The sequence below is a fragment of the Stegodyphus dumicola genome, chromosome X1 (genome assembly GCF_044657685.1).
Source record: "Stegodyphus dumicola isolate Sdum_Otavi_A_Nest chromosome X1, ASM4465768v1".
Lineage (NCBI taxonomy): Eukaryota > Metazoa > Arthropoda > Arachnida > Araneae > Eresidae > Stegodyphus > Stegodyphus dumicola.
In genome coordinates, this window is record NC_140780.1 from 170,213,609 (window position 1) to 170,230,049 (window position 16,441).

The 16,441-nt window shown below is 35.1% G+C and overlaps 1 protein-coding gene across 2 annotated transcripts in view; it reads right to left on the reverse strand.

The window, feature by feature from the left end:
- LOC118182530 (putative sodium-coupled neutral amino acid transporter 11) overlaps window positions 1-8,045 on the reverse strand; it is a 99,766-nt gene extending 91,721 nt beyond the window's left edge. The window contains exon 1 of one of the 2 annotated variants that reach the window (XM_085808338.1): window positions 7,971-8,045. In XM_085808338.1, coding sequence (XP_085664464.1) covers window positions 7,971-7,982 — 12 coding nt within the window. In that variant the 5' untranslated portion in view covers window positions 7,983-8,045. Of the gene's footprint in view, window positions 1-1,286; window positions 1,471-7,970 lie in introns of those variants that run through there. The other variant, XM_085808337.1, reaches the window with a different exon arrangement.
- Between the last annotated feature and the right edge of the window lie 8,396 nt (window positions 8,046-16,441).

The window sequence follows — 16,441 nt, forward strand, 5'->3', positions numbered from 1 at the left end:
AGTTTACTACATTTTTATCAAGAAGAACTATTACTATAATTTTGTGCTTCTGAAAAGGATATTTTTCTAAGACTTCTAAATATGCACTCAGCTGTTCTATACATAATATGTGCATTTAATACTGCTCCTGTAAACATTTTTGGGTAAAGTGCAGAATTGCCCACTTATTTGTTTGGCACTTTTTACAAGAGTAAGAATTGAATTTTTGTCAATTTTCTTTGATTTTTTAAGTGAAAATAGGTCGATGTGTACATGGCTAAAGGGAGTGCACAATGTTATTTTTGTGTAATTCTGGGATTTTTTTAAAGTGAAAATAGGTCGATGTGTACATGGATACCAAGTTAGTGCAATTCTTAAAAACACGCCAAGCAATGGGTGATTCTGCACTTTCCCCACATTTTCATTATTATCACAGAAAGAGACAAAAGCTTTTATGAAAAATTATGACAAATATATATGTACCTAATTTTTTACTTTCTTAAAAACAGTAGTAGTAGGTACAGTAAAATTGTACCTTTACAAGAAATAACATATTTCTGAAAAATTAGCTTAACCAAAACTAAATACTTCAAAAATTTTTTATCAACTTCTGAACTTTTAAAACACAAGCAAAACACTTTAGAGTTCTGATTCCAGTAAATAAATTACTTCATAGTGATCTCATGTTCTTTCAATACAGAAAACTACAGAAATTATGAAACGCTTATATAAATCAAAGAATTTTAACCACAATCAAACACTAACAGATATAGTGCTACAAAGTACAGTATCTGTTAATCACTCTAGTATTATACCATTTTCCAGAATTTTTGCTGTTTTCGGTGTCCTTACGTGTGAAATTATGCTGTTTTCATAGATTTACAAAATGTTACGAAAGCTTAATTTAGAAAGCAAAGAAAAAAGGAACATGTTGATTAGTTTAAAAACAATACGAGATTAATTAAATATATCATGTTCAGGAAATTTGCGACACGCAATATTTGAGAAATATTAATTAAAAATATATTCACTACTTGCTTTGAAAAACAAAACCAAGATAAATTTTAAAAAAAAAAAAAAAAAAAAATTCAATCACTTTGGATCAAGTTACACATTACTGATAGAAAACAAGCAATTTTCACGAAAACCTATGTTTTTGCCCCTCCAAAATATCAACTTCCGTAATACTAGCTTTTAACTCAGTCACATATGTCCACACATTAGAGAAAGCAGTGAATGCATTTAAAATATTTCTTTCAAATTTCCAGACTAATTCACTGTTTCGATCATCTGTGTCATACACAAACCTGCTGAGATTTCCCACTGTTTGCTTCATACAAAATATAGGTATTTTCGGAAGCCGCCATATCACTGGAATGTTCCCTGCAAATAACTTCAAAATTATTAGCACAGTTATTCTCAAGTGATAAGCTTCCTTTCCCTATTCCAAAACACGGGAAAGCTGTTATCAACAACCTGTAAATGACATATATAAATGGCTTACATATGGAGATAAAATACAAGACGGCTTCGTTCATCCCAAGGAGGTTAGAATTGACGCAGTAGGACACGCCCACCTTAATTCTCAAACTACTCATTTTTGCTGAAGGATGTGGTTACGTCATAAAAATAAGTAAAAAATGTATCTGAGCATTAACCATACTACCTTCTTTTTACGGCACATATCCAGGGCTTAATTTCTAAAACTATGTGCAGCAGCTATCTCAGACCATCAGATGCCCTTGACATAAAGAAATCCGGACGTAGAGAAAATCTCAGATGAGAAAAGGGGAAGAAGAGAAGTACCAAAAGGAGCAAGACAATCCAATCCAAGGAGGTTATCCAATCAGACAAGTTTCCAAAACGTGACGAGCGATCACAGCTTTCAAGAAGAACCCAAGCCAATGCAAATCAATGACAATAATAGGAGAAAGATACTACAGCAATCGTTCCAATAAAATCAAAAGAATTTTCTGATGAAATTCTGGTTCAGTTACATAAGCGAAAAAGTTCTTATTTATAACTCTGGTGAGCTCCAGCCAGTATTACGATTTATTTCAAAAATTAAGAATTTTGGAACCAATCTCTAGGATTCTGTACTTGTCGTTTCAAGTGAAATAAAACTTTGGATATGTTCTGAATAGTTTAAGTTTGAGTAAGAAGTATTCATAAGTTTTCATTAATTATATTAAAATATTTTTTAATGTATACTAATTCTATTTAGCTAACAATAAGAAAGGCAAAATCATATTATTAATAATGTTTAAATCACATATTATCTTTCTTTTCCTTCACAGAAATACGTTTAGAACTATTTTCTAAAATCTCAAAAGTACTCATCTTTTAAATCAAAACTGATATTTTCAATGTAATTAATGCTTTGATTAGTTTATCTGTCTTTTCTTTGGTACTTCGCTTTCCATGTTGCGGTTTCATCAAACTATAAACTGAATAGACTAGAAGAGAAACATGTTAATGTGACAATGAAAATCGTAAAAACAACCTAACTTACGCTAAATACAAGGTTGTTTTTACGATTTTGATTATAAACTGAATGTTTACATTTTGAGTGGTTGCACCAAGGAGGTTAAAACACACAAATCGTACACACAGATCGTATTTTATTCTCGAGTGTCAAGATGTAGAAACATCTTTTTACTCAACTTCTGATAAAGATCGGGTGGGAGGAAAAAGAGAAGGGTGAAAGGAGTGTGGGAGGCGGATGAAAGAGAGTGAGGTCCGCACTAGCGGCGGCGAAAAAAAGGGGGGTGTCACGTTCAGTGTCGTTATAAGAAGTAGCCGCGGGTGGTAAAACCGCAGAGTCAGTTTGGCGTGAATGAGTCAATTAAGGTTGTAATTCTTATGTGGGAAGGACGTCACAAGGGTAACGATGTTTTTCTCTGAGAGTGCTAATAAGGCTATTACTGTGGGTTTGTACTGAATAAAAGAAGTTGACTGCTAATCGTTTAATATACTCTTGAATAAGTTCGATTCGAAGGTCTCTGTGAATATAGATGTTGGGAATATACAAAGGAGCATTGATAATTTCTCGTAGAATTTTATTTTTTGGAATTTGTAATTGTTTAATATTGGTTTTAGCTGCATGTTCCCAGATCGGTGCTGCATAAAGAAGAGCTGGGCGCAGTATGGAGCGATATAGAATTAATTTGTTTGTAGTAGATAAGTTGCTTTTCTACCAAGAAGAGGTCGCATAGTAGCTGTGGTGATTTTAAATTTTTGTACTACGGATCGGAAATGGGTTCTGAAGGTAAGTTTTTGGTCAAGGGTGACTCCAAGGTATTTGGTTTCATTAATCCAGTCTATTTCTTCATCAAATATTTCAGGGGGTGGAGGATAGTATTTCATGTTTCCTTTACGGAAAATTATTGCCTTAGTTTTATCAGTGTTAATTTTAATCCTCCAAAGGGTAAGCCATTTTTCCAGTTTTATGAGATAGCTTTGGAGTTGGTTTCTTACGGCGATAACTGTGCAAGCTTTAGTAAGTATGGCGGTGTCATCGGCAAAGAGTGCAAGATGAACAGAAGGGTCTTTAGGGATGTCTTGTGTATAAATATTAAAAAGGTACGGCGAAAGTGCCGACCCCTGTGGGACACCAGCATTTATTACTCTGGTGGTAGAGTAAGCAGTACCGATTTTGATTCTGAATGTTCTGTTGCTGAGAAAAGAGGCTATTAAGCGAATAAAATGATCTGGAAAATTAAGAGTGATTAGTTTGTAAAAAAAGCCTAGATGCCATACCCTGTCAAAAGCTTTCGCGATATCGAGAAATATACCACCGGTCGGAAGCTTGCAGTTGTAGCCTTCAGTGATAATGTTGATAACTCTGAGAAGTTGGTGGCAAGTGCTATGATGATTACGAAAACTGAATTGTTCTTCTGGGAGAAAATTCATGGAAGGGTGAATTTTTTGGATATGGAAAAGTAGGATTTTCTCAGTAACTTTAGACAGGTGGCTAAGTAAACTGATAGGGCGATAGTTCTGTCGGTTTAGCAAAAACAATTATTATAGCTTGCTTCCATGAGTTAGGAAAATGAGCGAATTTGATAATGTTGTTGATTATCTTAGTTAGGCAGGTAAGAGCGTTGATCGGAAGATGCTTCAGTGCTTTGGTCGAGATGCCATCATGCCCTGTGGCTTTCTTCGTTTGTAAGGCACATATGGTGTTGGCAACGATTGTTGGGGTAGTCAGGAAAGTGAAGTTGTACAGGGCAGGGGTATTAAGGAAGTTATTGACCACATGGTTGACCCGTTGAATATGGTTATTGTCGTACGGAGTGGGATTAAGAGTGAATGTATCTTCCATATAGTCCGCAAAAGATTTAGCTTTATCTTCTTCTGTATATGAAGTTCCACTAGGTCCATGGATAGGTGGAATAGGTTTATAAGGTTTCTTGAATTTGCGGGAAATGTCAAATAGGGAATTGTCCTCTATAGCTAGGTTATTTAGGAAATTGGTCCATTTTTGGTTTTTGAAGTTCTTGATTCTTCTGTTGATTTCTTTTTGCATAGAGTTTAGTTCGTGTTTGAGTTGTGGATCCCTGATGGTTTGCCATCTTTTACGGATCCGGTTTTTCTCTTTAATCATATTTCTTATATCGGCAGGCAGGGAAGGAAAGGCTTGTTCACATAAAAAGTATTGGTGGCTTCCTTTAAAGCAGAATTGATGCTGTTGGTAAATTTTGAGACTTCATGCTCTAAATCTTCTTTATTGTTAATGCATGGGTTACCTTGTATGGAGTTATTCAGAATTTCAGAGTATTTGATCCAATTTGTAACTCCTATACTTCTGTCAAGTGAGGGGAGGTATTTATTAATGGGGATTTCAAATACAATGGGGTTGTGGTTGGAAGACAGGGCTGAAATTACAGAGGTATTGCATCTGTTAGTAATGTTATTTGAGATGAAGAAGTCAATTGAGGTGGCGCTATTGTACCCGTAATGGGTGGGCTCGTCTGGAGCATGAATGTTATAATTATTTGATTCAATGAGTTTAAATATGTCATTTCCTTTTTTGTTAGCAGGGCCTCGGTTCCAGCAGGGGTGTTTGGCGTTGAGGTCCCCTCCGACAATGGTAGAAGTATTAGAATTAAGGAGGTGAATCGAATAAGGCTCGGAGAACAGCCTTAACGCCGAAACGGGGAGAAGCAGCTTATTATGGTAGACCTCGTTATGGTTGTCATCCGATGACGTACTTCTTCTAGGAGGACAGCGTGATACTTTTTCCCTGCTAAGGGATTATCCGTAGCAGCAGATCGGGATACGTGTTCGGAAAATATTATTATATTTGCTGTTTGCTTATCAAGCAAAGAGTATTAAGTTAGAAATAGCACATAAGTGAATAAAATATTGATAATATATGTAAAAATAAGTGTCTTGCAACTGTAAATATTTATTTAATGCTTTATTTTCTGTTTTCATTTGCTTTGTTATGCTTCCCTGTACTCATCCATGTTCAAACATGGTTTATTCTATAGCTTTTTAGTATTTATTTTATGTGCATTGATTGCAAGTAATCTATAAACATTTTCTTGTACTTTCTTTCTTGCAATGTGTGCTTTCATATAGTAGTGCAATAAAATAACTCAATAATTATAACTAATTCATATCATATTCATAGTTATGTACAGTAATCTGAATTCAGAGGAACTTTAAATTTGCCTATAGAGTGGCAGTTTTACTTCACAGTTGCTAGAAATATCTGGCTTAAACAGACCTAAGTTCTCTGACTAAACATATTTGCAGTATATTTGTTCTGGGACATTTGTAGCCTCAGTCTGATATTTAGTTTATAGCACATTTAATATTTTTAGTTTTCAATGTACGAATTAGAAATAATAATAACTTTTTAGAAATATTCAAATCTTAATTGTTCAAAATTCAACAAAATGTAATGATATTGTATTTCATTTTTTAACTGCAGTATAAATATAAAAATTTCATTAAACCTGCTAGAAGATACATATTTTATAGTATTTAAACACATATTTAGTTACATGCATTATGTAATGGAAAGAGTAATTTGCATTAAACATTTCCTCATCTTTATAGTAATTTATATATATATATAATGCATTATGAACTGAGAAGTGTCAATAAATTTTAATAAATTAATATTTCCTGATATCATAAAATAATGCTCTATGCAGTTAATAAAAGTGGATTTAAATGCTACAAGAATAAACTAAAAATAGTTTGTTTCATTTTGATTTTAATTGTCATAGATATAAATGATCTCCAACTTACAGAATGTGATAGTGAAAATTTTGCAGTAACGATTTCCGGTTGATCTTTACATTATGGTAACTTGGCGTTTTTTGGCGACCAACTCTCCTACAACAACCCTCTATTTTTTTTTCCCGCCGCCATTTTGTCTTCACGAAGTAAAGACATGTTTCTTTTCTTTTTATCTACTGAACACTTCTTCCAACAATCTACTAGCCGAATTACACTTATGCTAGAAATTTTATCTAACAAAACTGCTTAATCATGACAAATATTCACTGCAAAATTGGGAAAAAGTGCACAATACCATACTCCTTACGCGTTTTTCAAAATAACACATACACATAAACCATGTACACGCCGACTTATTTTTACTTAAAAAAACATCCCAGAATTGCACAAAAATGGCATTGCGCACACTCTTCACTATATCCATGTACACTGCTTTTTTTCTCATAAATTAGAAAAATTTCACGAAAATACATGACAATTTTCTCAATCTTTAAACCCGGTAAAAAGAACATATATGAAATTACCTGATCGCGAAAAAGTATTTACCCTTTCCAAATATGAACATTTCCACATATAAAATAAATAAAATATCCAAAAACTTTTACCTCTAAATCATCTATTACATTATACACGTCACCAACGAATTCATACCGCAAGCATTACAAATACTTAGTATCAAATATTTAAATTATTTCCATGCACGTTTACTTCAACTTAAACGTATACCAAATACCTACAAACATAAAATTCACAAAATAACTATCATTTAATTAAAATATCACTAAACCATGTACACGTCGATTTATTTGTACTTAAAAAAACATCCCAGAATTGCACAAAAATGGCATTGCGCACACTCTTCACTATATCCATGTACAGTGCTTTTTTCTCATAAATTAGAAAAATTTCACCAAAATACATGACAATTTTCTCAATCTTTAAACCCGGTAAAAAGAACATATATGAAATTACCTGATCGCGAAAAAGTATTTACCCTTTCCAAATATGAACATTTCCACATATAAAATAAATAAAATATCCAAAAACTTTTACCTCTAAATCATCTATTACATTATACACGTCACCAACGAATTCATACCGCAAGCATTACAAATACTTAGTATCAAATATTTAAATTATTTCCATGCACGTTTACTTCAACTTAAACGTATACCAAATACCTACAAACATAAAATTCACAAAATAACTATCATTTAATTAAAATATCACTAAACCATGTACACGTCGATTTATTTGTACTTAAAAAAACATCCCAGAATTGCACAAAAATGGCATTGCGCACACTCTTCACTATATCCATGTACAGTGCTTTTTTCTCATAAATTAGAAAAATTTCACCAAAATACATGACAATTTTCTCAATCTTTAAACCCGGTAAAAAGAACATATATGAAATTACCTGATCGCGAAAAAGTATTTACCCTTTCCAAATATGAACATTTCCACATATAAAATAAATAAAATATCCAAAAACTTTTACCTCTAAATCATCTATTACATTATACACGTCACCAACGAATTCATACCGCAACCATTACAAATACTTAGTATCAAATATTTAAATTATTTCCATGCACGTTTTCTTCAACTAAAACGTATACCAAATTCCTACAAACATAAAATTCACAAAATAACTATCATTTAATTAAAATATAATTAAATTCAAAAACACTACTTAAAATATAAATGAGCACATACATTAAATTAATACATACATAAATACCCATTTCGAATTCACTTTAGTTACGGCCATGGGATCCAAAAATTCACGAACACTGTTTCACACAACACAGAATAAAGCCAAATACAAAATTTCCAGATTTTTTCCCGATTTCCCCCCCTTTTCCGATTAAAGAACCGTAATTCGTCCATTAATATCACATGACATATCCCATGATCTCTCATTTCCCTCACACAAAATAATGCGTAATCGGAACTGAGCACTACTCAAATTATTACCAAAGTGCCAGGTAGTAACCTTTATCGCCTCCAAAATGTCGCCAAACTACCAGTTACCATATTGTAAAGATCAACCGTATTTCCTTCATGATTTATTTAATTTAATTAAATAAACTTATTAATAATTATAATTAAGTAAACTAAAATTAAGTCCTTGGTAACTGTTTATGATTACAGCAAAATATTTGAGAATTAATATAAATGAATATACAAATAGATAATGCAAACTTCATGCATTACAATGACAGTGGATCTTGTTTACGAAACAGAGATTGATTCTACTGTAGACCTTGTCAGCCAATTAGCATCACTGCAGCAGAGACTTGCTGAATAACTTTCAAAGCATATGCCAATCACTTCTTTGTCATTGTGATGCATCTATTGCAGTTAGTAACAGTTCATCTGAATGATTCTGATAAATATCAAGCATTATTTCTTGTAAATATCTATGATTAAAATGACATTTTATTCTCTATGTTCTTTGCACTTAATATGTTTCTGTATTCATGTTTCACATTCCACAATACATTGTATGTCGAAAATTATTACTTAAGCCATGCTATATTATACCTTAGAGGGTTGACTATAGAGGCAAATAAAAATTAAATTTTATGTGTATTAGGAATAGTATTTATATGATAGTTGAATATAGAGTTCTTATCATAAGTCATATACATAACTACCTATCAAAATGTTTTGCAATGAAATTTATTATCCCCCTTTTTACCAAATAAAAACAAAATGAGGCATTTAACACCTGTAAGCTATGTAAATAATGAGGCATAGAAAATTTGTAAGGCATGTAAATAATGAAACATGTAAAATCTGTTACTCATGTAACAACAATACAGTTATTCAACTAATATGTTTAACAATAATATTGATTCTAGATTAGCTAATTGCCCCCTTTCTTGAAAAAAACATATAATGCCTAGGATATTTTACAGAATTACAGCTAAACTCAAATTACATACTTTTTAATTTACTTATTTAGTAATAGTTTGACTTATTTTATTGTGATTTTCATTTTTCTTTTAATTTGATTTGGCTTGGTCTGCATGATTTGTTTATGGCAAAGTATGTGAGAGCTATTTGCATAAGCAGAAGCATGCTTTCATAGAGGACTTTCTAAAAAACACTTACTCGTATCTTCATTACACATGCAGCCAATCTGTTTACCTAGAATTGCAGTCAGGTCAAACTACCAGCTTTGAGCAACTTTACTGCTCAAGCACTGGTGGGCACATTTTTGTTATGATGAAATAAATTTTTGCATTGTATTTTTACATTTTTCTTTGAAACAGTTATGGACTTATTTTCTGTTTTTAAACTGTGATATTGAGACAACTGTGGTGTCATTTTGCAAATGACTTGTATTCATACATGTGCCCCCAATAATACTTGTGTAATTAAAAACTTGCTCAATGCTTATTATGCAAAGTATTCAGTTTAAAAGTGTACCCTTCATAAAAATCATGATTGTACACATTCATAAGACATACCGTGTATATATCATACATTCAGGTTTCAGCCTTAGAAGGCCAGCGAATGATGTTGTTCCATTTGGAAAGATTGATTGGAATGAGCCTGTGCGTGAATACTTCATAACAAGATAGATACTTCATTTACTGAAGAATACTACTGAATTATATAGATATTGAAACTATCAAAGTAATAGTACAAGAATTAGATCAGAGTATGTAATCATTAATCAAGAGATACTATGTATGGCTCGATAGATTGATCTTTGCATAAATTCACCTTTGAAAACTGCCAAAAATATTTAACAGAAAAAAAGGGGGAGAACTCTTAATGTTATGCAATGAAAGGAATGGGTTTTTATTTCTATAGCAGGCTACGCTTCCTGACAATAGATAAATTAAGTACACAAAGTAATGAAATCTTCCATCTTAAAAGAAACCATATACTTTTTTCTGGTAGTAATGAAGAAAATATGAAGGTATTCATTCCTAAAGGTTTTCTAAAATTGCCAGAAGAAAACTTCCAAAAAATGCTACTAAATATGTAACTAGTAAAAAAAGGTTGTCATCTTGATTCATCTAAACCCCAAGATAGCAGTCAGCCTTCTACAAATAACCCACATAATCCTAATAGTCAAACAGAATTTGTCACCTCAACCTAGTTCGATTTCATGTATCAAATCTCAGACAAGGCGTGAATGTCATATTCTTTCTGGCATGTAGGCATTTGAATTCTGCTGAACAAAAGTTTCCTAGAGCAGCCAATGATAGAAAAAGATAAATACAAGACCATTGGCTAATGAGTTGCACTTTATTTTGCATACACAATTTTATGCTTTCAAATATATTTTCATTTCAGAGCACGTTTGCCAAAATAGGAATTTAATTTATTACTTACTTATTGCTTAATTATCATTTATTATTTTTAAAAAATTATATTTATTACAGAATTTCAAAATTTTAGTGATCAGTTTATTAATTAAACTTACTTAATTTTTACAAAAGTAATTATTGAGATATCTCAGGCTATTAAAAATCTCAGTATATCATAAATTTTAAGGTATGTATATATCTGAAACTGTTTAATAGGAAATTAGGCACATTCACATTTTGTAACTAAATTCACTTCATAAACTTAATATATTAGAGGTATTTTGAACTGTGAGTCATAATTGGTTTGGTTTAGTTGATTATTGCAAAGCAAACTAGGGTTCTCTTTCTAAGGGGAGGATGCCTTCGTGGAGGACTTTCTCGGAGAAAGTAGCTCATATACATGGTACAGGTAGGGAAAACCATGAAAACACCCATGCAGCCAACTCAATTCTGAAATAGAATAGGAACTGCCCGTATTCAGTGATTTTTTACCACTCAGCCACTGGTTACCTGTGAGTTATAAGACACGTGCTGTCATTTACACTGAGTAAAGTAAATTCTGCTTTATCATAATTGATGACACTTTTGTATGTCTTGCATTAAACGCTCATTTAAAATTCTTTTACCGTAAATGCAAAATTCAAGGAGGGGAAAAAAACTATCCCTTTCAAAAACATTGAGATTAATAGTTTTAGAAATTTTTATAATACCAAGAGTAATTTCTTGTAAATAGTTATTCAGAATACCAAGAGTAGTAAATTACAATGTTATATAGAGAAGGGAATGAAATTCTAAAATAAAATGCGATATAGAGTACAGTATAGATTATCTTGTATAAATAAAGCAACAAGAAGAAAGTTCACAAGGCTTTCAACTTTACATGTCAGTATTGAAAAACATTCTACAAAAGGATGAGAAGTTTTACACTGAATTTTGACTATGTGGTTTAATGTTTTATTAATCGTAAGCATATGCATTTCAAGTGCTATCTGCCTAGAACAAGATGCTTCTTAGCACCAAAACCATGGCAGCAGTTCAACTGAAAGCATCCTTAAATTTTCCATAAATTTAAAGATGAAATTATATAACTTTCTCTAAAATTACTTACATGCACAGTATGTAAAATTTAAAACAATTTAATGCCTTACTTTCAGATTTATAGGCATCTTTATCAAGAACTACAAAAGAGGTTAATTTGATTGTCTTATCAATGCAAAACTGAAGTGTTATAGCAAATAAGAAAAATATTGTAAATAATCTTTATTACAAAAAGAAGATAGAATTTATATAGCTAAAGTATTTTTCATAAACAGCTGAAGGACACTGAAAAAAAGATCTGTCTTAATATGGGAGAAATTGCACTTGTGTCCCTGGTATTTAATGAATAATAAGAGGAAAGTTAAGCATTTAGGTAGTGAAGGAATTATTTAATATAGGAAAAACCAATTTATGAAATCAGCCTGTGAAAATGCTCTATTCTAGCTATAAGATACATAGCAGTTTATGTAAGATTTTATTAGAAAGACACACAAATAAAGGCCATTATTGGTTTTCGTGGTTTCCCCATGCATAACGTAAATATTAGCCACTTTATCTTAATAAGTCCTCCATGAAAGCATCGTTCCTCTTAAGCAGATACCCCTTGTAAACATCGCCATATTCACTTAATTTAACCTACAATTTCAGTTGCATTTCTGTAACATATAAAACGACACACCAAAAAGGAGTTATCTGAATGACACGAAAATCTGTAGATGGATTGAAAACGAAACTAGTACACTGGTTATCATAAATTAAGGAAAAATCACGATTATTGAAAAGTTACATGTAGAATTTTATGAAACTTACCCACAATATAAAACACATAGTAAGGTATCAAATAACATAAAAAGAAATTACCAGACAATTATGGTAGTATAGAAATTAGCACATGTATAAAATGAACAAATCTAAGATGTCAGTTTGCTATAGTAAAAGTACCTTCAATATGGAATATAATCGCCTATAGAAGCAATACAGCACATTCAGCGATGTGTGATGCTTTCAATTATGCGGTCTATCAGTTCCATAGGAAGCGAGAGCCATTGTTCTTGCAAAGCAGTTCCAAGCGCGGCAAGTGTCTAAGGGAGCGGATTGAGAGTAGCTAAACGTCTCCCTAAAGCATCCCAAACGTGCTCGATAGGATTCAAGTCCGGGGATCGAGCTGGCCACTCCATGCGCCTAATTATTTCGTGTTGAAGATAATCATATACGATGCGAGCCCTGTGTGGTCTTGCATTATCGTTCTGTAACAGGAAAGCATCACCTATTACCCCGGCATATGGGCGCACATAAGCATCAAGGATGTCAACTCTATAAACGTGAGCATTGACGGTTCCTCTTGGAAAAATATGTAGGTCTGTGCGTCCACCCAAAGAGATGCCACCCCAAACAGAGACATTGCCTCTTCCGCATGCATCTCTTTCACGGATGTTTGACGGATGATAACGGGTTCCAGGTTCTCTCCGTATCAAATAATGCCTACTCTCACATTCTAGAATAAACCTGGACTCATCTGTACAGAGAATAGCCCTCCATTGCTCAGGCGTCCAGTGGACATGTTGTCGTGCCCATTGAAAACGGTCCCTCCTATGGCGTGACTTGAGCAGCACGCAAATGGTTGTTCGCCTCGCATACAGACCACCTTCGTGAAGCCTTCTACGCACAGTTGACGTTGACACCAACCTTCCGGTGGCTGCAGCAAAGGAGGATCTAAGAAGAGTCGGAGTAGCGGTTCTATTCCTGAATGCACATAATGTCAAATATCAGTCATCGGCGCTCGTCGTAGCAGTTGGCTGTCCTTGGCCTCCTACGTCCCGAATCTGTGATTTGGAATTGCCTCCAAAGTCTATGAACCACAGAAGGACTCACATTTAGCTATCTGGACACTTCTGTTTGACTTTGTCCTGCCTCTAGTCTCCCAATGGCTTTCTGTCGTAGCTCTGAAGGCAAATGATACCTGGAGATCATGGTTACGAATTGGCTATCTCAGATTTCTGATGTCACTATCACAGTAAAATATGTGGGCTTGCTCTTAAACATGGACTTTTATGATCCTCGCAGATGATGTATTCCGAGTGCAGCGCCACTAAGTTGCATATTGGAGTTTTACTCAGCTACACTTACTTGGCAACATATTCAAATTTTACACGTTTTGTTTTATTTTTGAGGGAGTTATCGCTATTTTTGTGATTTTTTCTTAATTTATGAAAACCAGTGTATGATAGGAATTTAATTTTTTATTTAGGAAATACATCTACAAAAGCAAAATAAATAATGCAATGGCCCACCTTTAGCCCTAATGCAAGCTCTAATCCGGTTAGGCATTGACTCGTAGAGTTGGCGGATGTGCTCCTGGAGGATTCCTTGGCATATACTTTCAAACCGGCAAGTTAGATCGGCGCCATCCAGGAAGGGTCGGACATGGCTCCTCAGAGCCGAAACGTGCTCAGTTGGGGAGAGATCTGGCGATCGCGCCGGTTAGGGAAGTGTTGGAGACGCACGAAAAGAATTAGTAGAAAGGCATGCCGTGTGCGTCCGAGCATTACCCTGCTGAAATATAAGCCCAGAGATCTGTGAAAGGAAGGGCAAAAATAAAGGGCTAGAATCTCATCGAAGTGCTGCCGTGCTATAAGGGTGCCACACCAAACGAGGCCGGCTGTCAAATGAAATGGCACTCCATACCATAGCTTCTGGTTGTCTCTTTGACAGTATCTAGATCAGTATGCATTGCTGTTCTGGATATCTCCAGACATGTCTTCGCTAGTCGTCGGAACTCACTTCGAAGCCGGACTCATCGCTAAAAGGCATCGTTATAGGCTGTATGTACGTACCATAGATTTCAATTCCAGTCTGTTAGATCCCGGGTCAAATACCTGCGGCACCGCTGCAAACATGCTTAACGGTGTGCAATGACGATGGGTAGTGGCGCAATGCCTTCTGTGACTTCAGCCCCCGTTCCCAGAGTCTCATTATCACTTGTCATTGCACTAATGTTCCGGCTACACGTCGGATTAAAGCATCAGAGGCTGAGGTTGTGAGCGTGTTCGGACGATCACTTTGTCCTTGCGTTCTGCCGTCGCTTTTGCTCGACCGTTACATTCTTGCAGCTCTCTAAACCATGGTTCACCCATTCCTTTCAACATCATGGAATGGTCCCATCGCTCGGATCCAAATATCTAGCTATCCTGCGGCCACCCTCATTCCTTTATTCTTAAATGCTAGCATCTGCTCATACTTTTGACGAATCCGTCTACGAGACGTTGGTACAATCCACCTAGATCGGCGAACCCATACTCGCATGGAAGTTATGCATTTTCAGCGGAATATCTTCCGTTTTAGGTACCATCCGTCCATAGCTTAGTTGGCAGAGCAGTGGAGTGTAGAGGTGTTGACACAGCTATCCATTTCATCTGGATGCTCCGCTGGAGCTCATTTCCATATTTCGTCGTAAGGTATAGCCATACGCAATTTCTACCTATTTGGATAACTTCTCAATAAATCGATTTCTATGTTATAGGCTGTATGTATACCTGTATGTACGTACGATAGATTTCAATTTATTTGCAACAGTACGGCACCTCATACCAGCACGACAGGTGCCGACAGGTGCTTGTCAGCTGATAACATTACGCTAGTGCCTATTAAAATTGCAACATCATGAAGGCGACATGCAATAAACGTCAAATTTGCATGAACCCCAAGTACTGCATCCTGGATATAAGAACAATTAGCATTCCAGCGCATGCGCGCAAAGCATGTATGAGTAATACCATCTGCTTTGCATATAAATGCGAGGAAAAACTGAACAACGGCTTTTTCATTCAGAAATCGTATTTAAGCGTAAGTTGCTCAGAGTAAAATTATATTACGCCCCGTATAAAAAGAAGAAAGTCTTACTAGTATGCGTTGGAATTCGACCACGGCACGATCGTAGAGTCTTTGGACTACGATTCGTTCTTCCGCGACATTGCTGCCCGTGTTGGTCGGGATCCCATGACTGTAAGGCGAATATGAAATCAATGGGTCCATATTGAACGCTGTGCAAAATCTCAGCGGTCTTGGGGCACTAAAACCCGAGAGAATGTTGCAGGCAGTGAGATGATGTCTGCAGCACCATGACAGTAAGCACGGTGACCACTGTTTCTGCTTCCCATGACGCTACAACAGAAATAGCTGCAACCTACAGTGAACGTAATCGACGACACCTGGGCACAGGAGTGCACCATGTCGTGATTCAGACGAAACCCGTTCTGCGTACAGCATAATACGAACGCATTCGTGTGAGGAGGCACAGAGGAGAATGACGTTGCCAACTTGCATTCGTGAAAATCACATGAGCCCAGCACCTGTCGTGCTGGTATGAGGTGCCGTTTCACCTTCATCCTGGTTACGTCTTGTTCCCATAACCGGTAATGTGGACAAACGTCTTTACATTTGATGTGTTAATGCTCATGGCTGTGCCCTGTCTTCAAGGCCTGCGTGACGCCATCTTTCAACAAGATGATACACGACTTTATGTTCCCTGTGCTGTCCTGAAGTTCCTTGAGACAGAATGTGTTCGAGTGTTGTCCTGATCAGCACATTCTCTAGATTGCTCTCTGATCTTATCATGGGTTTCCGGAAGATTGCCATGCCATCACTGGCCAGAAAATAGAATTAAAGCTGCATGGAATGAAGTACCTGTGTTTGCCATTCGAGCTTAGTTCGTTTAGATGCTCAGCCGGATTACAAATGTTGTTGCTGCCAGAGGTGTTAGCTTTATGTACTGAACTGCACATGTTATTAACCCCATACCCCTTGTTAATTTAATCATATCTTCCTCTCATTACATT